Source organism: Salvelinus fontinalis, chromosome 24, assembly GCF_029448725.1.
Source record: "Salvelinus fontinalis isolate EN_2023a chromosome 24, ASM2944872v1, whole genome shotgun sequence".
Taxonomy (NCBI): Eukaryota; Metazoa; Chordata; class Actinopteri; order Salmoniformes; family Salmonidae; genus Salvelinus; species Salvelinus fontinalis.
In genome coordinates this window covers 18,883,549-18,911,026 of record NC_074688.1, presented here as the reverse complement: position 1 = coordinate 18,911,026, position 27,478 = coordinate 18,883,549, and the positions used below count along the sequence as shown (strand labels likewise).

Sequence of the window (27,478 nt, the reverse complement as noted above, 5' to 3'; positions counted from 1 at the left end):
TGTCCTTGAGCTGTTATTGTCTATTGATGTTCTGTATTATGTAATTCTGTATTATGTCTCATGTTTTGTGTGGACCCCAGGAAGAGTAGCTGCTGCTTTTGCAACAGCTAATGGGGATCCTAATAAAATACCAAAAATACCAAATCCAACTCGAAATTGTAAATCGGAAACTCTGGCCTCTTTCTTGAGCTACGACCTGAAGATCACTGACGTCATCATGATTCAACTTTTTTTCTGAATTCCCAGTTGTCTTGAAAGCACCATAAATCCAGAGAATTCCAGACTTTAATGACAAAGTATGATGACAAAATTTGCTCATGAAGGGATATATGTATACTGTAGCTAAGAAAGTAATACTAAGTGTATGTTGTGTAGTAAGCTGTTAGTAGCCTATGTGCCTCACCCTAATAATTTGGTATATTTTCACCTCTTAATTTCGCCTTCTGTTCTGACTTGGTGGTGCACATGTAGCCTATAACCTGTTTTTGAGAAATCATAGAATATTGTAAGAGCTTTCATTGTCTGCTTAAATGCCCCTTTATTTATCCTACGGTTCTGACTTTGTGTACAGGGAGAACACTGTAAGAACGAACGGCACATGTTCTGAATTCTGTCGCTGTACATTTCAAAAGTGCTAAACAAGTAGTTATATTGATTACGTCCATCCTAGCTCGCTCATTAATGTCTTAATCGAAATTGCCCGTTATCTGCTCGTCGTCCCCTTACGCCATAGTTTGTACATCTCAATTGTCAGTAGAAACCACATTTGTTTAAGCAAGTCAGACCATATCAGCTAAGGCAGTAAATGAGGCTGAATGAACTGTTTCGCTACCAGACAAGGCTTTGTCTGATAGCCAGTTGTAGCAGTGGTATAGTGCAATTAATGTATTGTTTAGTGTTGTGTAGTGGCTTTGCTGGCATGCATCCCACTTATTTTTCATAATTTAGATATACAGCATTGGTTCTATATCATGTTGGATATTTTTTAAGTACATCCACTCATTCAAGATACAAAAAAGTCGCTAACAATGGGAGAATTCATTTTCCATTGCTTGGTGCTCCGTGTGAGCGGAGTTAATCGTTATTTATACATTCCATTGGTCCTTAACCAAAATCTCCACCAACCGGAGGCTCTGGGCCATGCAAAACGAACTCGACCAATGCCACTAGCAGAATTTGCTTAGGGAGGTGGGTGATGGGGGACGTGCCTCCTACGCGTACTCCAATCGCCACTCGAATGAGCTCTTCTCGTTACCTAAACGAAACATACACAAACATGGCGACAAGACAGACAGTCAAGATGCTGTCTCCTCTTAGGTTTACAATATATTTGTTATTTTTCTTTTCTCCTGGTACATTTTCTTCCACCCTTCGTCTGCATCGAGACCTGCGTTTCTTGCTACCGCAGGACAGGGGTTTTTCTACGGTTAACGCAAAGGAAGAATTTATCCATGGAATAGGCGCGGATGCGAAGCGACGAGCTGCACATAGTGCAAGGGAAGACATAGCTTCGGGCATGTATCAGCATCGCAATCGGCGGAGTGCAGTCGAACCACCCGTGCCAAAGGTGTATGGACAGGTAATGCATTACTTCTCCAGTAGTAACTACAGTTCTACTGAAAGCAGGTCTTACGTTACAATCGGAAGGTTATCCTAAGTTAGCTACAGTAGCTAGTTACGTTTAGCAACTAGCTAGTTTAGTAACGGACCTCAGCAGCCTATATGACTTTCTCATTTCATGCGCGACCCTTGACGAGGAGAGGTGAAGAGCAAATAACCAAAGCCAGGCTGTCGAAGTCAGTCTAGCTTATTGCCAAGTGTGTGATTATCAGTACCACTGTAGTTAGGTAGCTAACGTTACTATACTTTTTTCTTTTAGAACAGACTGTCCCCTTTCAGCATACGATGCCATGGCGGGCTCTTTCTTCCCAATGTAAGGCTTGAGCTACCATAGAATGCTCTGGCATAACCTATTAAATTACGTCACTCTATCTAGTAAACAAACCCTCCGTTTTACAGTCTATCTACAGACCGACACACATGTATTGCACGAAGTCTTTGAATTATCTTCTTGACCAACCCAATACAGTATTTTATTTTATCTGACCAGTTTTTCTGAAACCTGGTGATCATAGCATGTAACCACAATCACACAGTTTTGTCTGGAAAATTAAATTACAGTATAAATAAACTTAGCAGTAACACACACCATCATGGCAGGGTGACAGACATCAACAACAACATCATTCTAATTAGCCAAGACTGACACAATAGATTCTTCCCAATGTGGAGATGCATGCCTTATTGGAGGCTGCAAATGTTGTGAGGAGCCAATAGTGGCAGTCTTTGCATATTTGATTTTTGTTATGGTTGATTTTTGTAAGACGTTGAAGCCTCTTTGCTGAGTATCTCTATAATGTGAATTTCTTAATAATCACGGTAGTCTGCTCTTCAGTATTCTCTGCATTGGAACAGAAATGGTTGCTTATGTGATCAAGTTTGGAATTCCTCTGCTGGTCAGATGTTGTGTTTTGTTCTGGAGGGTGTTCATTGAATCAGATGTGTATTTAGGTTAACTGTAGGCAAGATGATGTCTTCTTGGAATGGGAGTAAGCTGTTGTTTAGCCCCCCCCCCCTTCAGAAATATCCTCAAAAAGCACACATTTTTTTCCACCGAACAGAAAAAAACACCGACAGTGTACAAATCTGTATCGGATGTTGTCAGTGTGTGTGAAATGTGGATACAGTTAATCAATTTCTTAGTTTAAGAACTAGGAATGTGGCTTCAGGGTTCCAGCTAATTGACCAGAAATATAGCCATCATTCCTGATAAGTAGAAGAAGAAAAAAACTCTGAGACTTGACTTCCAGTAAAAACCCTTAGTCATACGGTGGAGGCAGTCACGGAGGGGGCTGTATTGTGAAATTCAAGCAGGGAGTGTGACTGAAACCTGCCTTGAGCATCTGCCAGTCGAGATTCTCACTTAAAACAAACAAGAGAGCCAGGCCTCTAGTCTAGGCCTCGGTCCTGTTCAGCAGAGACAGAACGTCTTGAAATGGAGTGAAACGCAGAGGTCATACCTGAACTTGTCCAATAGTTGGTTTGTGTTGCTTTGCAAATTGTTTTGATAGTGCTTGCCCTACTCAACACACCCCTGAATTCGCTCAATCTATCCAGTCAACAGTTTCCCACAGTTCACAAACATATCCAGGGAAATAACATGGCACACTCTAAAGGTGTGTAGCAAGCAGGATCTGGTTCCCTGCCACATGACCCATAGTAAACAGATCTAACAGGGTTTGTGCATAAGACCACAATACAAGTGTCATGTGCCATGGTGATGTTTGGCTTGGGGAATTCTTGGCTGTACTCATTTTCCTCATTAGTGTTCATAGTGGTCATTATGTCACACGTAAGGAGCCTTGATGAATATATTTGACTATACTACTATGGTGCATGGACTTGTTCTGATGCATGTCATCTAGCCTAATTCTATGAGCCTGTGTGAGCAAGAAGGATACATATGTTTACAGTTTTGTGTTGAGTTTCAATAGATTAGGCCTAATGTAGTAGGACAACTGGTACTGTTTGCTAACTGCAGCAAAGCGAGTGCCGGGTAAAAATAGGTGCTATGGGTAATCAATGAGAATCCTGATAATCTTTGATCATCATGAAGAAGTTGCTGTCATGTTGCTGTCTCATTCATTATTTCGGCATGTGTGTGTGTGAGCCGGCGAGCGATAGAACAAGCATTAGCAAGTTATACCAGCTTGGTCCCCTTCAAACATTTAATTGGTTTATTTTGTGTTTGTATATCATTTACTACAGTCTGTCACAGTCTATGACAGATCCTTTCAGGACTACAATTGCAGACTAGTTTTTGACCCTTTAAACACACACTGTTTCGGAGTGAATTTACTGCAAGTTGCAGTAACGAAGGTGTGTTTGTGCAGCACCAACTTAACCTCCCGAAGAACACACACACACCACACACCACACACCACACACACACACACACACCTCTGAAGTCTCACTTCAAGCTTGTTTCTCACATTTTACCCCAAAAGAATGTGCCAGGCACTCACTAATGTTTTGCTGTCTGGCTACTCTTCAGCTGGCAACAGCATCGAGACATTCAGCATGATCTGCCATGTTAACCCACTTATCATTCAGCCTTGTGAAGAAGGACTCTAGTCTCTGTCAAGGAGGCTACTTCAGAGATTCCACAGAGCAGAGCAGACCTTTACATAACATAGCTGAGCCCAGACTACACCATGGGGAGATAAACTAGCCTATAACACATTGATATCAGGGCCTGTCACAGCTAGTTGGTCATCATTCAGTGTATATAACAGAAAAACATAACTATTGTGCGGCATGACTGTCACAGACAGTGGTGCGATTGGGCTGCATCAGCCAAAAATACACACGGGTAGATTGAAAATGCAAATGTAATGAATGCCAGTTCTGCAGCAGGCGGATGATGTCATCGTCAGTTCAGCTCCGCTCCAACGGTGACACTCTTTCAGCAGTGGTTCATTCTGCTCTCTTGAATAATGAAGGAGATCATGGTGGGGAGATGTAAATACTATCCCTATTTCACAGGGTTTTTCTTTGCTCGTTGTTGTTGTTGAGGAAACAGATTGACCTAGTAGCACCAAGGCTGTGCTTAGTAGGGCACAAAACCATTTTGCCACTGGAAACGAAAATGAATGTTTCTTGGACAAGTTCAGGTATTAGCCTACCTCCCTGTTTCACTCGTTTCAAAACAATTTCTCTACTGAACACACCCATGCTTCTCAAAGAAGGGAGGGTACATGAGGGGAGAGAAAATATTTTTGGGGCACCACAAAGCGTCTCCTGGATTACCAATGAAAACAATTTTGAGGAGAGTCCAGATTGATGTGACTGATATGGTGTGCTTTTCAGTTTGGACTGATGGAATCAGCATTGACCAGTCTCCTTCAGACACTCGGCAATGGCTTTTGTAATGCATGGTTTGTGTACTTCCTTTTCCATTCCGATGGGGTTTTTCAACTGACATCAATCTAGCTTCGTCCGGATAGTGCAAAAGGAGCATGAGCCGTGAGCTATGGACAGATTCATTTACTGTTCCTCTCTGGTGAGTTTCAAGGTTTGTCAGAGATAATAATGTTGAATAATTTGGGGCTTGTTAGATGCTTCCAGAGATTATGTCAAGGCACTAGTGCAAAGGAATGAGTAGTGTTAGAATCCCTGGCACTTGCTTGGTAAAGACTGATGGTTGCTTTTGTATGACCACCCGTCCTAATGCCCCAGTGACCAACATGCTGCCTAAGAAACAGATGTACCGAGTCACTTCTTTCTTTGCCACTTTTAACTATCACACTAGCAAACTCAACATCTGGAATCTTGACTATCTATGCTAAAAAACGTTTGGCAGAGCTAAACAGGACTCTTTATCGCTATTATCAAAGTTAGCCACATTTTCAGGCCCAACATTTACATTTTCAAGGCCTCAATTGGAGCAGTACTATCACAGAGTTTCTTAACCTAGAGGTGCAACGTCGCAAGACTTCTGGGAACGAAAACAACTTTATATCGAAGGAGTGCCTTTGATTTGACGGCCTGCACATGCGCAGTTCGGCACGAGACGACCGTTAGACCTGATGACGTGTTTCTGCGCACGAGCTTAGCTAGCCAACGTCGCCATGACATCGCCTATAAGTGGGATCAAGGATTTCCATTGGAGAAGCAGTTTTAGCCTATCTTCATGCTGTACTGTTTTTGGTAGTATCGTCAATCCCTTGCAAGACCACAAGCAATAGGAGATGTCATTGTGCTCAAGGCCCAAAATGTCTCCACACAATGATTAGACCTATTATTCATTTGATCACAAATCCAAATAGAATGCAGCTAGTCAGTCCCTTCTACTCTAAAAGCTGTATTATGAGATATAGCTAAAGGTAGCCAGACCTTTTGGGACTCAACGGACGACAGTGAGCTTGTGAGGCCCTAACCCCAAGCATAGTACAATGCTTCACATAACTGGAGATGGTTGGAGTGAGGCTCATGTCATTACCTGATGTTAATGGCCGATTTTGTTGTCGAGCTCGGCTAGAGGAATAGATTGTGTCTCATGCTGCCATTTGCAGCAGTTTACCAGTGCCATCACTCTCCTGATTCAGCTGTGTCAGGAGGACCATACCGGCACCCTTTTACATGGTCCGCGGGCAATGAGGCTTAAAAGGCGCTAAGATTTACCGCAGAGTCATCTCAGCCTTGAAGACAGCCTTGTCTTCGACTCAGCTGACCTCCTGGGACGTGTTCAGTAGGGCCCACCATAGCGCGAAATGTTTTAAAACGTTCAGAATGAGCGTTTCGTATTAGACAAGTCCAGTTAGTAGAAGTGTTCGACTATTTTGGAACTCTATTTCTCAGGCAATAAGAATGTGACATGGACATGGAATGAGTTACCTTATTGCAATGTTCATGCGGAAATCATGCTTATACACACAACAAATTCTTGTAGGCTATTTTGTAGTAATTTACAGCAGAAATCCCATTCCATTACTAAGTCTACAAGCCATAGTACCAATAGTTGGTGTAAAGTTACCACTGAAAGAAGAGGAACGTTTGTTTATAATTTATACAGAAATGACAGTCTTTGTGTCATCCAAGACTGAAGAAATAGTGTAGTATAGGGAGAAAACTGAGCGTTTTAAAGACTCACAGCCCCCTGCAGAATGATAAATTAAGAATGAGAGAGGGGAGTGCTCGGATGAGAGGTAAAGGCAGTGGGATTTAAAATGACATACTTTTTGGGGATTCACACTTCACAGACTTATTTTGAGAGCTGCACCAATGGAGCATTAGAGTTTGTTTGAGCTGTGCCTTCTGCTTTTACACTACTACATCTACCACAAGCACTTAGTGTTGCAGCATTGTGTTGTTTCAATGGAGACAGTGAAGGCCTCTGACAGTGGGCAATGTGATGTAAAGCTGGTCACTGCTTGTTTTCACTGTCTGTCTGTCTGTCTGTCTGTCTGTCTGTCTGTCTGTCTCACACACACACACACACACACACACACACACACACACACACACACACACACACACACACACACACACACACACACACACACAGAGAGGGAGAGGAGCCTTTAGCAAGGTGCTCCTCGCAAGGTCATAACAATAAGACCACGAAGTGCGTTGCCATAGTAACGTGCATCAGTAAGCTTACCCGGATAAAAGGATGAATAAAGAAAAGCACAACAGCTCTGTTCAATATACCAGACACAGCCATGCAAGGTACCGCACCCTTTCACGGAGGGATTTCTACCAGCTAAGAAGATGCCGGAAACACAGCAAAATCATTACAATGTCTAGCTGATATCAAATTTGTTATGAAATGCTATTATGGTCCAAGGACGTTTATCGGAGGTAAAAGTAACTGTAATCTATCAGATAGTTGCCTATTTCGTTGGCCTCGTGTTGAGCTGCATTTTGATTAAGCAGAACAAAAATATATCAGGTCAGTTGAGAGACTGTTCTTTTCTTTGCAGGCCAACCTGAACGATTCCCATAACCAGATGGTGGTGCACTGGGCCGGGGAGAAGAGCAATGTCATCGTGGCGCTGGCCAGAGACAGTATCGGAGCCACAGGTCCCAAGACTAGCTCGGTGAGTACACAGTAGTACACTTCCTGCGAATACAGTAGTACACTTCCTGTGAGTACACTAATGTAGTAGCCTACAGTTCCTGTAAGTACATTAACACACCTTGTGTGCGGGATGGGGATCCACAATCACGCGAAACAAACATATCCATGAACCTATCCACCACTACATAGCATACCGCCTGCATGCTGCTTTACAGCCGTGCTGTTTTCAGCCACTTTGAATCTTCTCCTTCCCTCTCAGTTCACATTGCCCTCTTTTCAACCTTACTATGGACTGTACATTTCAGATTTTTTCCCCCATTCAAATGAAGACTCCTTTGTTCAAGGTACCATGGCAGAAATGACAATACTGGTTTAACCACAGTTTGGTTGTGTAATGTAGTGTTTGTGTATCCATGTGTGTTTGTGTGCGTGCACGCGTGCATGTTATTGTGTGCGCGCATGGGAGCCCATTGGTCAGTGACAGGCCACATGATGTCAGTGCTGCAAGGCCCAGACCTGTTCCACTGTGCTAATGAGATGGCCTTGCCTGCCTGCCAGCCGTGCGCTTCCTCTCCTCGATCAGATTCACTGAGCCATGGATGAATCCCTCCATCTGTTACATCTCTCTTGCTCTACTCTTTCTGCTTTTGATGATATCAGCTCCCTATGCTGTCTGATACTCACGCTCAGCCTACAGTAACCCACACAACCCCCACTGCTTTTGTTCACAGTGTAAGAAAGACCTCCTTTGCTCCTCAAGGGGTTAACTTGAGATGTGATGCCCTTTGAAAAACAAGTTGTTTATATTAAACTGCAGAGATACCACTGGTGAAGGACAGTTTGTTTGAACAAGAATTGTTAGTTTTGTGTCTCTCTCCACTCCCAGTTCAGTATGTTCCTCGACATGACTTCCAGCCGGCGTTGTGGGTTCAGTGGGCTTTGTGTGCTGTTCTCTGTGGTCTGAGCTCCTTGGTCTTTGGCACTCTGATGGGAATCTGAGAGCTCTGACCTCACTCATGTATTGTCTTGGGTAGAATCTGCAGGACAGAACAGAACAGCACGGAACACTAAACACCTCTTAACATTCTGGATTGGAGTTCTCTCTTAAAGGAACTACAGTTCCACTCTAATGGCACTTAACACGGACAAAGCTTTTTCCTAAGTATTGTGTTTCTCTCCGTAGATGGAAAGTCTAGCTACTGCCTAAATGCTTTGATTCCTTTTACAGAGTCAGTTAATGGCCTCCCTCCCAATACACCATTCTAAAATAAGTTTGTCCTCTACTAGAAATGTGTCCTTCATCAAAAAGCATTAAAGAAATCGAACATGACAAGCCTCATTTTTCCTGTCCATAAAGCATCACATCAAAAAGTACTGTGATAGCGGATTTCACTTGTTTACCGTGTACCATCACTTCCATGTTCTCACCTCTTTCCTCTCTCCTCTGTCACATGGTAGGTGTACGTGTCTTACGACTATGGAACCAGCTTCTCCCCCATCTCAGAGAAGTTTCAGCTGAGTGGGGAGAAGGAGAAAGAGGGGAACAAGCAGGTCATCTCCCAGTTCTATCACAGCCCCGCTGACAATAAGAGGGTAAGTGGCTGAAGACCATAGAGGTACCTACACTGAGTGTACAAAGTAGAGGTCGACCGATTATGATTTTTCAACGCCGATACCGATTATTGGAGGGCCAAGAAAAGCCGATACCGATTAATCGGCCGTTTTATTTTGAAAATATTTATTTTGTAGTAATGACAATTACAACAATACTGAATTAACACTTATTTTAACTTAATATAATACATCAATAAAATCAATTTAGCTTCAAATAAATAATGAAACATGTTCAATTTGGTTTAATTAATGCAAAAACAAAGTGTTGGAGAAGAAAGTAAAAGTGCAATATGTGCCATGTAAGAAAGCCAACGTTTAAGTTCCTTGCTCAGAACTAGAGAACATATGAAAGCTGGTGGTTCCTTTTGACATGAGTCTTCAATATTCCCAGGTAAGAAGTTTTAGGTTGTCGTTATTATAGGAATTATAGGACTATTTCTCTCTATATACGATTTGTATTTCATATACCTTTGACTATTGGATGTTCTTATAGGCACTTTAGTATTGCCAGTGTAACAGTATAGCTTCCATTCCTCCCCTCGCCGCTACCTGGGCTCGAACCAGGAACACATCGACAACAGCCACCCTCGAAGCAGCGTTACCCATGCAGAGCAAGGGGAACAACTACTCCAAGTCTCAGAGCGAATGAGCTAACTAACTCAGAGCTAACTAGCTAGCCATTTCACATCGGTTACACGAGCCTCATCTCGGGAGTTGATAGGCTTAAATTCATAAACAGCAGAGCTGCTGGCAAAACGCACGAAAGTGCTGTTTGAATGAATGCTTACGAGCCTGCTGGTGCCCACCATCGCTCAGTCAGACTGCTCTATCAAATCCTAGACTTAATTATAACATAATAACACACAGAAATACGAGCCTTAGGTCATTAATATGGTAGAATCCGGAAACTATCATCTCGAAAACAAAACATTTATTCTTTCAGTGAAATACGGAACCGTTCTGTATTTTATCTAATGGGTGGCATCCATGAGTCTAAATATTCCTGTTACATTGCACAACCTTCAATGTTATGTCATAATTACGTAAAATTCTGGCAAATTAGTTCGCAATGAGCCAGGCGGCCCAAACTGTTGCATATACCCTGACTCTGCGTGCAATGAACGCAAGAGAAGTGACACAATTTCACCTGGTTAATATTGCCTGCTAACCTGGATTTATTTTAGTTAAATATGCAGGTTTACAAATATATACTTCTGTGTATTGATTTTAAGAAAGGCATTGATGTTTATGGTTAGGTACACGTTGGAGCAACGACAGTCCTTTTTCGCGAATGCGCACTGCATCGATTATATGCAACGCAGGACACGCTAGATAAACTAGTAATATCATCAACCATGTGTAGTTATAACTAGTGATTATGATTGATTGATTGTTTTTTTATAAGATACGTTTAATGCTAGCTAGCAACTTACCTTGGCTTCTTACTGCATTCTCCTAACAGGCGGTCTCCTCGTGAGGCAGGTTGAACTAGTTAACCTGTTGAGGATGGGGGCGCTGTTGAGACTATTTATGCTAATTGGGTAATTTTTGAAACGGCTTCCCACAAAATCCTTGATCGTACAATATGCATATTATTATTATTATTGGATAGAAAACAGTCTATAGTTTCTATAGGAGTTGAAATTTTGTCTCTAAGTGGAACAGAGCCCATTCTACAGCAATTTCCCTGACATGGAGTCAGATTTCAGAAATGTTGGCCACTGTTCTGAAGTCAGTTAAAAGGGCACTGTTATTGCTATGACTATACAGACACTGCTTACGTCTTCCCCTGGATGCCTTTACGTGATGACGATTTCAATGGGGTCGATTGCGCGTTCACAGGCACTACAAATGAAAAAACCCTGAGGCTAGTCATTCTTTTGGAGCTGCGTCATGCGCCTAGAGGACACCGGCCCGCACCTGTTCCAAGCATTAGTGAAGGGGGTAATATTACTCGGGTCATGTTTCTACTCGTTATGGGAGTTAAAAACATCATAAGGTAGTTAATTTAAAGCGTTTTATAGCAATTTATATCCGTTTAGTGCGATTTTGGGACATTTATTTCTTTAACGCTGTGAATAGCTGGGCACGCTTTCAGTTCATCCCGAACGCAGTTGGCATTTCCACATGGCAAGAGGACAGCTTTCCACCAAAAGACGATTACTCCCAAGAAAGGATCCTTTGCCCAAGATACTGATGGAAGAACAGCTCAAAGTAGGACATTTTTATTATGATAAATCGTGTTTCTGTCGAAACATTTTAGTGGCTTAGGACGCCATGTTTTTTGACGTAGCTTCGCTTGGCGCAAACTGTATTGAAAAGTAAGGATAAATTAAAAAATGTAATTCCGCAATTGTATTAAGAATTAAATTGTCTATCAATCCCTGTCCACCCTATATTTTTAGTCACGTTTATGAGTATTTATGTATAAGAGTAGATCACTGTCTAAGTGGCGCAAGGACATTTTCTGACCAGCTGAGCTACATTTCACATTGTCTAACCATGATTTTGGTGGCTAAATATAAACATTTTCGATCAAACTCTATATGGATTGTGTAATATGATGTTACAGGAGTGTCATCTGAAGAATTCTGAGAAGGTTAGTGAAAAAATTAATATATTTTTGGCGATGTTGACGTTATCGCCCACTTTGGCTAGAATCAATGCTGGGCTGCTATGTGCTATGTGCTATGCTAATATAACGATTTATTGTGTTTTCGCTGTAAGACACTTAGAAAATCTGAAATATTGTCTGTATTCACAGGATCTGTGTCTTTCGATTCGTGTATGCTGTGTATTTTTACGAAATGTTTGATGATTAGTAAGTAGGTAAACACGTTGCTCAATGTAGTTTTTCTAGTCCATTTGTGACGGTGGGTGCAATTGTAACCTATGCCATCTACCTGAAATATGCACTTTTTTTCTAACAAAACCTATCCCATACCATAAATATGTTATCAGACTGTCATCTGATGAGTTTTTTTGTTGGTTAGGGGCTATAAATATCTTAGTTTAGCCGAATTGGTGATGGCTACTGGTGTTGGTGGACAAATAAAAGATGGTGGATTATGCTAATGTGTTTTTAGGTAATAGATGTACATCTTTACATATTGTGTCTTCCCTGTAAAACATTTTAAAAATCGGACATGTTGACTGGATTCACAAGATCTGTGTCTTTCATTAGCTGTATTGGACTTTAATGTGTGAAAGTTAAATATTTAAAAAAAATATTTTTTTTGAATTTCGCGGCACTGGTTTTTCAGTGGGGGGGGGTGTGCCGCTAGCGGCACGCTGATCCTAGACAGGTTAACCGTAAGGTTGCAAGATTGAATCCCTGAGCTGACAAGGTAAAAATCTGGCGTTCTGCTCCTGAACAAGGCAGTTAACCCACCGTTCCTAGGCCGTCATTGAAAATAAGAATGTGTTCTTAACTGACTTGCCTAGTTAAATAAAGGTGTAAAAAATAAAATAAAAAATCGGCGTCCAAAATTACCGATTTCCGATTGTTATGAAAATTTGAAATCGGCCCTAATTAATTGGCCATTCCGATTTAATCGGTCGACCTCTAGTATGAAGGTACAGTAATAATCACACCTGGGTTGTGTTCAGTAGGGAGAAACTATGAAGTGGGAATGTACTTCCTGATCTTATCTCATAAGGAGAACACCGATTTTTGTTTTTCTTGAACAACTGCTGAACCCAACCCAGTTGTCAACCCAAACTAAGGCTACAGAGACTGTACAGAGGGTGTCCATTGCTTTGTGGGAAGTTCAGCTGTAAAATGTGAAATTAAGCCATACGTTAAATGTAACGTAGATGTAAGCATTTCAAAATGTATGCTTACCAGTGGTTTAGCAGAAACTCCTTCTTGGTCCCCATTCTTGCAGCACACCATATACGTTTGCTTACAAGGTGATGTCACAGAGAGAATAACAGCACTTCCTCTGGGCTTGTCAATGTCATTGTTTCTATATACTTGGATATTGAACCGGCAATCATCTAGAAACCAGACAACAAGAAAAAAATATGCATCCAACAGAGGGAAATATATCTTGCAGCAATATGTGTTAAGTACTTTTGCACGTTTTTTTCATATGGATGTCACATGATCTTCCCTTACATGCTGACCAAACCGCTCGCGTCCAAAATAAATGTACAAATACATGTTATTCAATCATTGCAGCCACACTGCTTGAGCGTGACAGCGAGCGTCTGCGTGGCCAGGCGCTAAAATAGAAGTTGGTTCTATTTGTGACGCTCAACACGTTGCAAGTCGTGCATCTCAAATCTCCTCATTGGTTTTTAGAAGCATATACCCACGTGGGTGATTGAAAGAAGAACGTAGGTCCACACTCCGGTAGGTTGTAGTAATGCTGTAAAGTTGGTTTCCAACCGCCATATAAAGTCCAAAGAAGGAAATTCATTTCAGGTGAATTAACAACCCAATGTTTATATACGGCAATGTTCCCTGGCTGCTGGAGAGAGAGGTCATGAGCAGATGAGCTTCTGCATTTTTCAGCATGTTTTTACAAAAATAAAATAGATTTAGACAGGGACATATACAGGATGATACCCTCACTCCAGATCAAAACTCCAAACCTACAACCTCATTTTGGACAAGATTACCTGGAAGGATTAATACACCATCCAACCTGGAACTGAGACAGACCAGATACAACTTCAATTAGCAGTGAGGTGTGAAGTGAGCGGTGTCGAAGCCTCTGAGCCCAAGAAATGGCAGGCAACCCCACCCAAATCCAGAGGCCTTGAAGCCAACTCCTGCTGTTCAGAGACCATCCACTGGTACTGTTACCCCCACCACACTCCCCCCTCTCTCCAGAGCTTTCACTCACCTCCAGCACACAGGCACTGTTGGAGCGAGTGACTCTGAACTTAAAATGGCTAGCCCCAAGTCGTTATATATTTTTCTCTTGTGCATTTTGCTATTTCCCTCATGACTCCTGCATGCTTTGTTGACTATGAACTTTCTTGTTTACCCAACCGTGGGGGAGACTATGCTTGTTCCCACACTCGGGATTCTGACTCTCTATTGGTTACACACACTTTTGGCCCCCCATCCTATTCTAACCACCTCTCGCCGGCTTTGTATTCATCTTACCTGATGAAATTGCTGTATTACATGATCATGTTGTTATTTAATGCACATTCAAATATCATAAATCAACACTGCAGAACTCTCCCTGTCCTCTGCTGTGCCTTGATTGTATTACTGCTGATGATATCTGGAAATGTGCATGTACACCCTGGCCCATCTACTGTTGTTAGCCCCAATTCTGACTTGTGCTCTATCTGTTTCACTGATTTCTGTTCTAGTAAAAGCCTGGGTTTTCTGCACGTTAACACTAGAAGCTTATTACCTAAAATGGATAAATTGAAAGTGTGGATTCACAGCTCCAATCCAGATGTGTTGGTCATTACTGGGACGTGGTTACGAAAGAGTATCGAAGCCGCTTGGGCCTTCTTTTTTGATATTTTCAGTGATATTGTTAACAAATACACACCCATAAAGAAAATGAGAATTAAAAACAGGTTCAGACCCTGGTTCGACTGTGATCTTGCAGAGTTACTCCACCTCAAGAATTGCATTTGGCGAATGGCTTGGCACACGCATACTCAGGTTGACTGGCTCTCGTTCAGGCACATAAGTGCATTCAGGCTATCCGGAAGACCAAAGTTAGTTACTTTAAGGAGCAGTTCTCTCTCTGTGGGTCTAAACCCAAGAAGTTCTGGAAAACGGTTAAAGAACTGGAGAATAAACCCTCTTCCTCACAGCTGCCCATGTCCCTTAAAGTTGATGATGTGGTTGTTACTGACAAGAAGCTCATGGCTGAGCTTTTTAATCACCACTTCATTAAGTCAAGATTCCTATTTGACTCAACCATGCCTCTCCTTGCCCGTCCAACATTTCATCATCTCCCACCCCTTCTAATGCGACTAGCCCTGATGCTTCTCCCTCTTTTTCCCCTGCCCCGCTACAAAGTTTCTCCCTGCAGGCGGTCACTGAGTCCAAGGTGCTAAAGGAGCTCCTTCAAATTGACCCCAAAAAAACATCTGGGTCAGACGGCTTAGACCCTTTCTTCTTTAAGGTTGCTGCACCTATAATCGCCAAGACTATCTTTGACCTTTTTAACATCTCTCCTCTCTGGGGAAGTTCCCATTGCTTGGAAGGCAGCCACAGTTCGTCCTTTAATTAAAGGGGGAGATGAAGCTGATCCTAACTGTGATAGGCCTATTTCTATTTTGCCCTGTTTATCAAAAGTTTTGGAAAAAGTTGTCAATAATCACCTGAGTGGCTTTCTTGATGTCTATAGTATTCTCTCTGGTATGCAATCTGGTTTCCGCTCAGGTTATGGATGTGTCACTGCCACCTTAAAGGTCCTCAATGTTGTCACCATTGCCCTTGATTCTAAGCAATGTTGTGCTGCTATTTTTATTGACTTGGCCAAAGCTTTTGATACGGTAGACCATTCCATTCTTGTTGCCCGGCTAAGGAGTATTGGTGTCTCTGAGGGGTCTTTGGCCTGGTTTGCTAACTACCTCTCTCAAAGAGTGCAGTCTATAAAATCAGAACATCTGCTGTCTCAGCCACTGCTTGTCACCAAGGGTGTACCCCAAGGCTTGATCCTAGGCCCCACGCTCTTCTCAATTTACATCGACAACATAGCTCAGGCAGTAGGAAGCGCTCTCATCCATTTACAGTTAAAGTCGGAAGTTTACATACACTTAGGTTGGAGTCATTAAAACTTGTTTTTCAACCACTCCACAAATTTCTTGTTAACAAACTATAGTTTTGGCAAGTCGGTTAGGACATCTACTTTGTGCATGACACAAGTAATTTTTCCAACAATTGTTTACAGATTATTTCACTTATAGTTCACTGTATCACAATTCCAGTGGTTAGAAGTTTACATGCACTAAGTTGACTGTGGCTTTAAACAGCTTGGAAAATTCCAGAAAATGATGCCATGGCTTTAGAAGCTTCTGATAGGCTAATTGACATAATTTGAGTCAATTGGAGGTGTACTTGTGCATGTATTTCAAGGCCTACCTTCAAACTCAGTGCCTCTTTGCTTGACATCATGGGAAAATCAAAAGAAATCAGCCAAGACCTCAGCATTTTTTTTTTACACCTCCACAAGTCTGGTTCATCCTTGGGAGCAATTTCCAAATGCCTGAAGGTACCACGTTCATCTGTACAAACAATAGTACGCAAGTATGAACACCATGGAACCACACAGCCGTCATACCGCTCAGGAAGGAGATGCGTTCTGTCTTCTAGAGATGAACGTACTTTGGTGCAAAAAGTGCAAATCAATCCCAGAACAACAGCAAAGAACCTTGTGAAGATGCTGGAGGAAACATGTACAAAAGTATCTATATCGACAGTTTCGACAGCTTTGTTGTAGAGCGTTTAACACAAAATCTGGGGAGGGGCCAGCTGAGTATAAGACTGTATCATCTGCATATACAGTTGAAGTTGGAAGTTTACATACACCTTAGCCAAATACAATTAAACTCAGTTTTTCACAATTTCTGACATTTAATCCTAGTAAATATTCCCTGTCTTAGGTCAGTTATGATCACCACTTTATTTTAAGAATGTGAAATGTCAGAATAATAGTAGAGAGAATGATTTATTTCAGCTTTTATTTCTTTCATCACATTCCCAGTGGGTCAGAAGTTTACAAACACTCAATTAGTATTTGGTAGCATTGCCTTTAAATTGTTTAACTTGGGTCAAACGTTTCGGGTAGCCTTCCACAAGCTTCCCACAATAAGTTGGGTGAATTTTGGCCCATTTCTCCTGACAGAGCTGGTGTAACTGAGTCAGGTTTGTAGGCCTCCTTGCTCGCACACGCTTTTTCAGTTCTGCCAACAAATTTTCTATAGAATTGAGGTCAGGGCTTTGTGATGGCCACTCCAATACCTTGACTTTGTTGTCCTTAAACCTCAATTCTTCTCAACCTCAACTCAATCATGGACACTCTTACTGACACTTGTGTGTATTGTTGTCTCTACCTTCTTACCCTTTGTGCTGTTGTCTGTGCCCAATAATGTTTGTGCCCTGTTTTGTGCTGCTGCCATGTTGTTCTGCTGCCATGTTGTTCTGCTTCCATGTTGTGTTGCTACCATGTTGTTGTCATGTTGTGTTGCTACCATACTGTGTTGTCAGGTGTTGCTGCCATGCTATGTTGTTGTCTTAGGCCTCTCTTTATGTAGTGTTGTGTGTTTTTGTCCTATATTCTTGAGTTTATTTTTAATCCCAGCCCCCGTCCCCGCAGGAGGACTTTTGGTAGGCGTCATTGTAAATAAGAATTTGTTCTTAACTGACTTGCCTAGTTAAATAAAAAATAAATGTAATAAAAATACCAGGACAAAGCTATCTAGCTAAATTGCCATAAATGTTTAATTATTTTTGACCTGTCCCCAAATTAATATAATTGGTTCAGAGTTTGTTTTGATATTTCAACCTGTGTGTCCTGATCGCTTCTGGTGTGGGTGAACAAAATCAACATGCGTGTGATGGCGCACGCGGGCGCGTGTCTAGTTTGGTCAGCATGTTAGGCTGCTGCGGTACTCGGGAGGACCATTCTTGATACACACGGGAAACAGTTGAGCGTGAAAATCCAGCAGCATTGCAGTTCTTGACACACTCTAACCAGTGCACCTGGCACTTTATTAACATACCCTGTTCAAAGGCTTTAAATATTTAGTCTTGCCCATTCACCCTCTGAATGGCAGACATAGACAATCCATGTCTCAATGTCTCAAGGCTTCAACATCATTCTTTAACCGGTCTCCTCCCCTTCATCTACACTGATAGAAGTGGATTTAACGGGTCAATAATGGATCTTAGCTTTCACCTGGATTCACCTGGTTAGTCTGTCATGGAAAGGGCAGGTGTTCCAAATGTTTTGTGCACTCACTGTGCAGAATGATGATAAAAGGCCTGTCTCTATATTGCAAACTGCCCTGATACAGAGGGGTTTTATTATGTTTTCAAAGTATGAGTGTATAGCTTTTTCACATTGTTCTCCCATCTCCACAGAACCAGCAGAAGGCACATAACACTATTGAGCTTGTGGTTTCTAAGGGTTGATTTAGGTGTCTATAGTGTCTGTGGGTGTGTGCTTGTGTACCTGCGTAGTTATCACTCATGAGCTCGAGATTGTTCGATGCAGTGCCGTGAGGTTTGGTGCGGTGCCGTGTTCGATTATGTCTCGCTGTGTGCCGGTGAGTCATAGCCCTGGCCCCGCCCCCAGCCGTTCCCCCTGGCACTCAGCCAAGTGGAGGTTATTTCCAGGTGTAAGGGTGCATGGGAAGTTGGCACTGCGTGGGTGCAGTTTGTTCTGTTAGCAGGCGGGCACTTGTGTGTGGCCTGCCTTGTGAGCCCTGCATTAGCGTGCGTCTCTGTTGAGGCCGCAGGCTGTGGCCATCCATCTGCAGACAGGTGGGCTCCAGAGAGAGAGGCACGGCTGCCTGGTATAACAGCAGGAGGATTTCACCCTCTTAGTCTGCAACATGCTCCCAACATCATGGAGATGATTACCATGTGGTTTCTTCTTCTTGAGCTGTGAATTCCGGGCCCGTTTCTAGCAAGCCTCTTCAGAGTATGAGTACAGATCTAGGATCAATTCATCTCTGTCCATAATAAGCGGATTCATTATGATTTAAAAGGCAAAACTGATCCTAAATCTCCTTCTCTAGACGCTTGATAAATATGGGTCCGTCTAGCCTCCCCTTATAGAAGCATATGATAAAGTGTTTGAGAGATAAATTGCAGTGATCACTTTAGGTAGTGATTTATGAATTAAGCGGGATCCGAGATAATGAATGGTTAGCCTATAGCATAACCCGCTGTCTAACATTACATGTAGGGCCTATCCTTATACAACAAGTCGGACTGGTTATGGATCTGCCTATTTATAACATCTTCTTCAAAGAAAGATTCACCCATTTTGATGTTGTATAATTGTTGTGCATCTCTGAGCGATGTTTTATCTATTCCCGGGGTCATTTCATGTTGTCATGTGTATAAGTATTCACACACCTTAGTCAATACATGTTAGAATCACCTTTGGCAATGATTACAGCTTTGAGTCTTTCTGGGTGGGTGTCTAAAACTTTGCACACATGGATTGTTCAATATTTGCACATTATTCTTTTTTTTATTCTTCAAGCTCTGTCAAGTTGGTTGTTGATCTTAGCTAGACAGCAATTTTCAAGTCTTGCCATATATTTTCAAGCCAATGTAAGTCAAAGCTGTAACTTGGCCACTCGTGAACATTCAATGTTGGCTTGGTAAGCAACTCCAGTGTATATTTGGCCTTGTGTTTCAGGTTATTGTCCTGCTGAAAGGAGATTTTGTCTCCCAGGTTTTCTCTAGAATTTTGCCTGTGCTTAGCTCTATTCAGTTTATTTTTATCCTAAAAAAATCCCTATTCCTTGCTGATGACAAGCATACACATAACATTATGCAGCCACCACCATGCTTAAAATATGAAGAGTGGTACTCCGTGATGTGTTGTGTTGGATTTTCCCCAAACAAAACACTTTGTATTCAGGCCACATGTTTTTCAGTTTTACTTTAGTGTCTTGTTGCAACAGGATGCATGTTTTGGAATATTTTATTCTGTACAGACTTCCTTCTTTGTCTTTTAGGTTAGTATTGTGGAGTAACTACAATGTTGTTGATCTTTCCTCAGTTTTCTCCTATCGCAGCCATTAAACTCTAATTGTTTAAAGTCACCTTGGCCTCATGGTGAAATCCCTGAGCGGTTTCCTTCCTCTATGGCAACTGAGTTAGTAAGGATGCCTCTATCTTTGTAGTGACTGGGTGTATTGATACACCATCCAAAGTCTAATTAATAACTTTACCATCCTCAAAGGGATATTCAATGTCTGCTTTTATTTTTACCCATCTACCAATAGGTGCCCTTCTTTGCAAGGCATTGGAAAACCTCCCTGGTCTTTTTGTTTGAATCTGTGTTTGAAATTCACTAATCGACTGAGGAACCTTTACAATTATCTGTATGTGTGGGATACAGAAATGACGTAGTCATTCAAAAATGATGTTAAACACTATTATTGTACACAGAGTGAGCCCCTGCAACTTATTATGTGACTTGTTAAGCACATTTTTACTCCTGAACTTATTTAGGCTTGCCATAACAAAGGGGTTGAATACTTGTTATATTAATTTGTCAAGTTTCCACTTTTTTTCCCCCCACTTTGACATTATGATGTATTGTGTGTAGGCAGTGACACAAACTCTCAATTTAGTGAAAATGAAATTCAGGCTGTAACACAACAAAATGTCAAGGGGTGTGGATACTTTCTGAAGGCACTGAATATGGTGATATAACAGTGGAGTAAGTCTCTGAAGTTTCTCACTGATGTGCTGTACATGTGGGACCTACTATGTCCTAGTCGTGACTCATCTACAGTATGAGATATCATTTCAGCTTTGGATCGTCATCTCATAGCATCCATCTATTTCACTACCTCCCGCTCGGTGCCTTGCGCTACGGAGCTTTTGTTCTCACAGGGGCTCTGTCCCGTTTCCAAATGGAGGCCATTGAGAATAGAGGAGTTATTGGGAAGGCAGCTAAAAAATAGATCAAAGGAAGGAGTGACAAAATGGGATTATAGCTCTGTATAATTGTGTAATCTGAATTTCTAATTAGGCATTTCAAATTAAATATCTCTGACTAGTTCTGTGAATATTTTTGGTTTTTGGAAGTGGGGATGTTTGCAAAAACTGTCTTTTGAAGTAGCTAGACTAGAGATATCTAGAATCGAGATATTAGGCCGGTTCTTGCTATTCTAGTTTGTTGAAATCAGTCAGGCTTGAAGTTTTGCCACGTCAGAGGTTTATTCAGTTCAGAAAGATGCAGGTACAAATAGAAATGTTATGCAATAATGATTCCCTGTTCAACAGAACAGAATGTCATATCTATTCTACACAATATATTTCTAGCTTAACATTCCGTAACACTCATGAACAGACCTCAGTGGGTATTTAGCCTAACCTTGGCCTGTCTTGTCCTTCTCTCGTTCCAGTACCTCTTTGCAGACAGCACCAACAGCTACCTCTGGAACTCCTTTGACTTCTGCAAGACCATCCAGGGGTTCTCCATCCCCTTCAAGCCCACAGATCTGCTGCTGCACAGCAAGAGAGCAAACCTGGTCCTGGGCTATGACGGCTCCCACCCCAACAAACAGGTAGTGAACTGACTGCTATAGAAATGCTGCTTCACTGTCTTGAAAAAAAGTATCGGACAGAAACGTAGACAATTAACAACATGCAGAGGTAAGCATGTTTAAAAATAAATAATAAATAAATAAATAAAATGTTTAACCAGAAAGTCCCTTGAGATCAACAGTCTTTTCATGATGGAGATCTTTGTGTAGGAGGAGTCTATTATAATGATCAGGGCTATAGACTGTAAGACATCATCAGGCTCCTCCTTTGCTAGTAGCTCTGTGGCCACCAGTAGGTTTGGGGTTAGATGCCTATTTGGACAAATAGCTCTACTCCATATGCTGGATTACCGTACCATAGCCCCACAGCATTTTATTTATAATACGGTGTGACTGTTCTAGTGAAACAAAGCCGATATTTCTGAATGTAGGACAGTTGCATAATTGCAAATAGAATGGTGCATATTTAAATACTGGTTAAATGTCACAGCTGCATCTACTAAACTGTCTCTCTGAAAAATACAATACGGAGGAGATTTTGTGGAATTTTCCCCTAACTAATTATTCGCATTTCAGCTCAACTGAAATGATGGAAAACGGTCGACTCTCAAACATTCTGCCAGTTATATATAGCCTGCAGTCAACATGTGACCTTCATTTACTCCCCACCCCCCGCCTCTGTTATTTTTGCAGCTATGGAAATCTGACGATTTTGGAGAGACATGGGTGTTGATCCAAGAGCACGTGAAGGCATATTTCTGGTAAGATCAATGCCTCTGTATACAAAGGTGATGATTGTGTGAGGAGAGGCAGAATGTACAGTCATCAGTATAATTCATTGTCGCTGTTGAGTGCCAGACTGTCTGCAAAACATTAAAGCAACGATCTGTGAGAGGGATGGGTGGGCTGTGTGTGTGTGTGTCTTCATTTCCTGTTTATTTCCTGTTTTTCTGTGTTCTGTGACTGCTTGCCTCCTCAATATGTCCCTCACTAGACCTCAGACAGTGGAGAGATAAACATGTCGTCTGATCGCTGTATGCTTACCAAGCATGCAGCTTGCGAGCTAACTCCCTGCCTCTCCAAGTTAAATGCATAGATTAGATTGGCCCTTGTAATTGAATGACAAAGCAAAGAAAATGCCACTACGGTCCCTGAGGGATAGAGACACTGATTACCTGATTGTTATTTGGGGCTCACTATGTGTGAATGATTTTGAACCCTCCTATCAACCAGATCTCGGTTCAAATAGTGTTTGAAATCTTTCAAATACTTTTGAACGTTTCTTGAGCCTGGCTGGAGTGCCAGATGGGCAGAGTTTGCACAGACAAAGTCGATCAAAAAACAAAAACAATCTGATACCGCTAATGATGATTGCGACACATTCAGTGCCTTGTGAATGAGATCAGCCGTGTGTCTCTCACCACGTAAAGTAGGCCTAGGCAGGAGAGTGGCCCGCTCAAACATAAAACAAATATGCTTTACTTTCAAATCCCATCCATAAAAGGATTTGACCGATCTGTTAATGATTTAAAGGCGTGGATGCGGAGGGTTAGTTCGGGTTAGACATCACTTTCATTCCCTCGCAGGATCTCTGCCTTTAATAGGTGACAACAAGAGGCTCTCATTCTCCACTGCAGATATGTAATGCTGCTTGTCAGCTACAGCAGGGGTCTGTTCAGGAGGGTGCAACATTTCAGAACGTTCCGATTTAAAATGTATTGTGTAGAACGTATAAGCTTGTCTGTCAAGTAGAATTAGGAATCACGTCCGTTCTTTTCAGTGTATTTCTATCTGCATCGTTCGGAACATTTTCACCTTACTGACAACATTTTAATCTCCCCAGACTATTTGTACACACATGTGCACACATCTTCTGGTGGCAGAGAGAGACACATAGCCCTTCTTCCTTTGATTTTTCTCTCCCTCCTGCGTTCTCCGACGGTGTAGGTGGTCGTATATGTGGCGACTGAGGGGGGCATCGGACAGACTGGCTTCTTTCTTTCTTTCTGATTGATTAATAAATGATTGTCTGCGTCTGCCAGTGCCCGGGCCCCACTTAACTCTGCCTGTCCAAGTGGCATCATGTAGTCAGTAATACCAGGCAGCACTGCAGATAACATCGCAGCTACCGCTGCAGTCAACCACCCCCCGGCTCTTTCCTTACGACGCCCTTCCCCCCACCAAGTGTGAACGTAGGAGATCCTCTTAGATCACGCTTCTGAGCCTCAGAATCTCAGGAGACCGTTGTAGAGGGAGGATTTAGACTACAAATACCCATACAACCCAACAACGAACATGAACAAACCATTTCATCCCAAAGCAGTAACTATACACACAAAGCTTGAAAGTCTTTGCAGACTTCTGAGGAGGAAAGCAGCTCCAGAAGTGTGTACTGCTGCACTCCTCCCCACATATTTCAAAGCATTGGATTGGTGTAAGCATTGGCTAGAAAGAGTATATATTTTTTCCGCCGTGTTTTTTCCACCAGTCATTTTCCTTTTAAATCTGGATGCAGCTACTGACTCCGCTGTGTCTAACTGCTTCCGCATCACCAGCTGCATTGAGATCTTTGTCTGGTGCTTCTTCCTCCTCGGCCTCTATGGCCAGTTTTCCTTTTTAACCATGTGTGTCCAGTTCTTAGCCGATTATGGGCTTTCCATGTCTAATCCGTTTGCGGAGGCCACAGAGAAAAAGGCCTGTGCTGCAGATCAGGCTAAGAAGGCTGTAAGCCCTGGGGTTTTGTCTGGTTCACATCCCACTGTTGGACGTGTTTAACCAGCATTCGTCAAAACATTTCGAACCAGCAAATTGTATGTATTTGTTCCTTTTTGTCCTAAACATTTTATCCTGTTTGGTAGAAGTATCGAGAGAATAAATAGAAAGAATAAAGAGGTCCTTGTTTCGCAGTGTACTGTGGATTAGATAGGCTAGCTTTAACCCACTGCTCTGCCAGCGTTACATTGAAAGGATAGCTTATATAGGCAAAGTTCCAAACTCTGATATAGGCACAGACCCAAATTCTGCTAGATAGACAGACAAGACCCCAAACTCTGCTAGATGGACAAGGCCCCCAAACTTTGATATAGACAGGTCCCAAAAGCAATGCAACAAACTCTAATTTCGTCCAGGCCTGAAACTCTGCCCCAAACTCTAATATTGGCAGTTTCCCGGTTGTAGTTAAAGTCTCCAAACTAACGTTAGACAGGCAAGGTACCAAGTTTATCTGACCTGGGTCTTTCTTATCCTCTCTACATGGACAGCCTGCTCCCATAAAAATGCGACCCCCTCTAAAATGTCACGCTATAGGCCAGTCAAGACACCAGGCTCTCTCTGTGTGGCTCCATTGTTAGTGAGAACACTCCGTGAGAATCTGGAATGCCTTATGGGAGATGATCATAAACTACTGTAAACCTCTTTCAGTTCTGCTGTAGCTTACCGTAAGTTCACAGCTTAAAATGGCCACACACAGAACTTCTACTGGAAATGTGCAGATGGGAAACTATAAATACAACAATGTGTGTGGTAAATGGATTCTGAGTTTCGAATGTGTTCACAGGAACACGTAGGCCGTTCCACTATACTAGGATTGTCAGTAATCCGTAAAGCATTTCTCAGTTTTTCAGAGTCTGTCAGTGAGTATGTGTGTGTGTGTGTAACCATAACTTTATGTCCCTCTGTATGGTATGACTAAGTTGGGCCCTGAGTTTTCCCAGACCATGTTATCTGAACGGGAAGACCTCCAAGGCGCTTAAGTCCTTCCTGTTCAGTTCACATGGTCAGTAAATATAAACTCACGGTCAAAGGCCTGGAGTTTTTCTTGGTCAGGCCACGTGGTCAGAGAGAAACTCTTGGCTCTACATACTATGTGCCACAGACTGGCGCTGATTTCTGCATCTTTCTAGGGGTGTGGAGCCGTACGATTCCCCCACCACGGTGCTGGTCCAGAGGCACGAGCCCCAGGGGGTGTCCAGCATCCTCAGCAGCACCGACTTCTTCCAGAGCGGGCAGAACCGCCGAGTCATCCTGGAGAGAGTGGACAACTTCCAGCTCCGGGACAAGTACATGTTCGCCACCACTTCCACAGTAAGTGACGTTGACCTGCAAGGGAATTATACATGTCAGGCATTCTGTTGCTCTTGCAGTGTTGAGAATGCTCATGTTATTATGGAGAGGGATGCCCACATTGATTATTTGAACACGAATTGGGTGATCCGGCCATAACTATCTTCTAATACAGTGCCTTCAGAAAGTATTCACATGCCTTCAGAAAGTATTCACACCCACTTTTTCCACATTTTGTTGTTAAAACCTGAATTGAAAATTGATTAAATGGCGCAATAATAGTGTTTTAACATGATTTTTGAATGACTCTCTGTACCCCACACATAAAATTATCTGTAAGGTCCCTCAGTCGAGCAGTGAATTTCAACCACAGATTCAACCACAAAGACCCGGTAGGTTTTCCAATCTCGCAATGAAGTGCACCTATTGGTAGATGGGTAAAAATAAATAAAAAAGCAGACATTTAATATCCCTTTGAGCATGGTGAAATTATTAATTATACTTTTGGATGGTGTATCAATACACGGAGGCACTACAAAGATACAGGCGTCCTTCCTAACTCAGTTGCCAGAGAGGGATGAAACCACTCAGGGATTTCACCATGAGGCCAATGGTGACTTTAAAACAGTTAAAGAGTTTGATGGCTGTGATAGGAGAAAACTGAGGATGGATCCACGACATTGTAGTTACTCCACTATACTAACACTAATTGACAGAGTGAAAAAAAGGAAGCCTGTACAGAATAAAATATTCAAACATGCATCCTGTTTGCAATAAGACACTACAGTAAAACTGCCAACAATTTACCAAGACATTAACTTTGTGCTGAAAACAAAGTGTTATATTTGGGGCGAATCCAACACAACACATCAGAGAGTACCACTCTTCATATTTTCAAGCATCAGGGTGGCTGCATTATGTTATGTTTAGGCTTGTCATCGGCAAGGACTAGGGATGTTTTTAGGATAGAAAGAAATGGAGTAGAGCTAAGCACAAGCAAAATCCTAGAGAAAAACCGGGCTCAGTGTGCTTTAAAACAGACTCTGGGAGACAAATTCACCTTTCAGCAGGACAATGACCTATAACACAAGGCCACTCTGGTTGCTTACCAAGACCATACTGAATGTTCCTGAGTGGCCTAGTTACAGTTCTGACTTAAATTGTCTTGAAAATATATGGCAAGGCTTGAAAATAGTCTGTCGAGCGATGATCAATAACCAACTTTACAGAGCTTGAATAATAAAAAAATGATGTGAAAATATTGTACAATCCAGGTGTGCAAAGCTCTTGGAGACTTACCCAGAAAGACTCACAGCTGTATTCGTTGCCAAAGGTGATTCTAACTTTGGTTCAGGGGTGTGAATACTCATGTAAATCAGATATTTCAGTATTTATTTTCAATACATTTGCAAAAGTTTCTAATAACATGTTTTCACTTTGTCATGGGGTATTGTGTGTGTAAAAAAATTAAATGTCATCCATTTTAAATTCAGGCTGTAATAGCAAAATGTGGAATAAGTTAATGGGGCGGCAGGTAGCCTAGTGGTTAGGGCGTTGGGCCAGTAACCGAAGGCTGCTGTTGTTCTGCCCCTGAACAAGGCAGTTAACTCACTGTTCCCCGGTAGTCCATCATTGTAAATAAGAATTTGTTCCTAACTGACTTGTCTAGTTAAATATATATATATTTTAAATCAATTAAAAAGGGGTATGAATTCTTTCTGAAGGCACTATAAGTCATTAGTCAAACCCATCATATTCAAGTGGTAGGCTTAAATACCGGATAAGTTCACCACATGCATAGAGGGTGAATCGTTCAAAAGGGAGTATCTCTTATCCCTATCTGAAGGTTTTGCCTCAGATGACCCTAGCAGTGTCTGGTTGTGATACAGTCGCACATTGTTTGTCATATGGAAGCCACAGGCGTACAACTGCTGA

At 42.1% G+C, this 27,478-nt stretch overlaps 1 protein-coding gene across 2 annotated transcripts in view; it reads left to right on the top strand.

Annotated features, from left to right (window-relative positions):
- The first annotated feature begins 827 nt into the window (after nucleotides 1-827).
- The window catches only part of LOC129822085 (sortilin-related receptor-like), a 76,534-nt gene continuing 49,883 nt past the window's right edge, over nucleotides 828-27,478 (top strand). The window contains exons 1-6 of one of the 2 annotated variants that reach the window (XM_055879988.1): nucleotides 828-1,579; nucleotides 7,545-7,661; nucleotides 9,101-9,235; nucleotides 21,341-21,502; nucleotides 22,175-22,242; nucleotides 25,384-25,564. In XM_055879988.1, the coding sequence (XP_055735963.1) occupies nucleotides 1,196-1,579; nucleotides 7,545-7,661; nucleotides 9,101-9,235; nucleotides 21,341-21,502; nucleotides 22,175-22,242; nucleotides 25,384-25,564 (1,047 nt within the window). In that variant the 5' untranslated portion in view covers nucleotides 828-1,195. Of the gene's footprint in view, nucleotides 1,580-7,121; nucleotides 7,423-7,544; nucleotides 7,662-9,100; nucleotides 9,236-21,340; nucleotides 21,503-22,174; nucleotides 22,243-25,383; nucleotides 25,565-27,478 lie in introns of those variants that run through there. The other variant, XM_055879989.1, reaches the window with a different exon arrangement.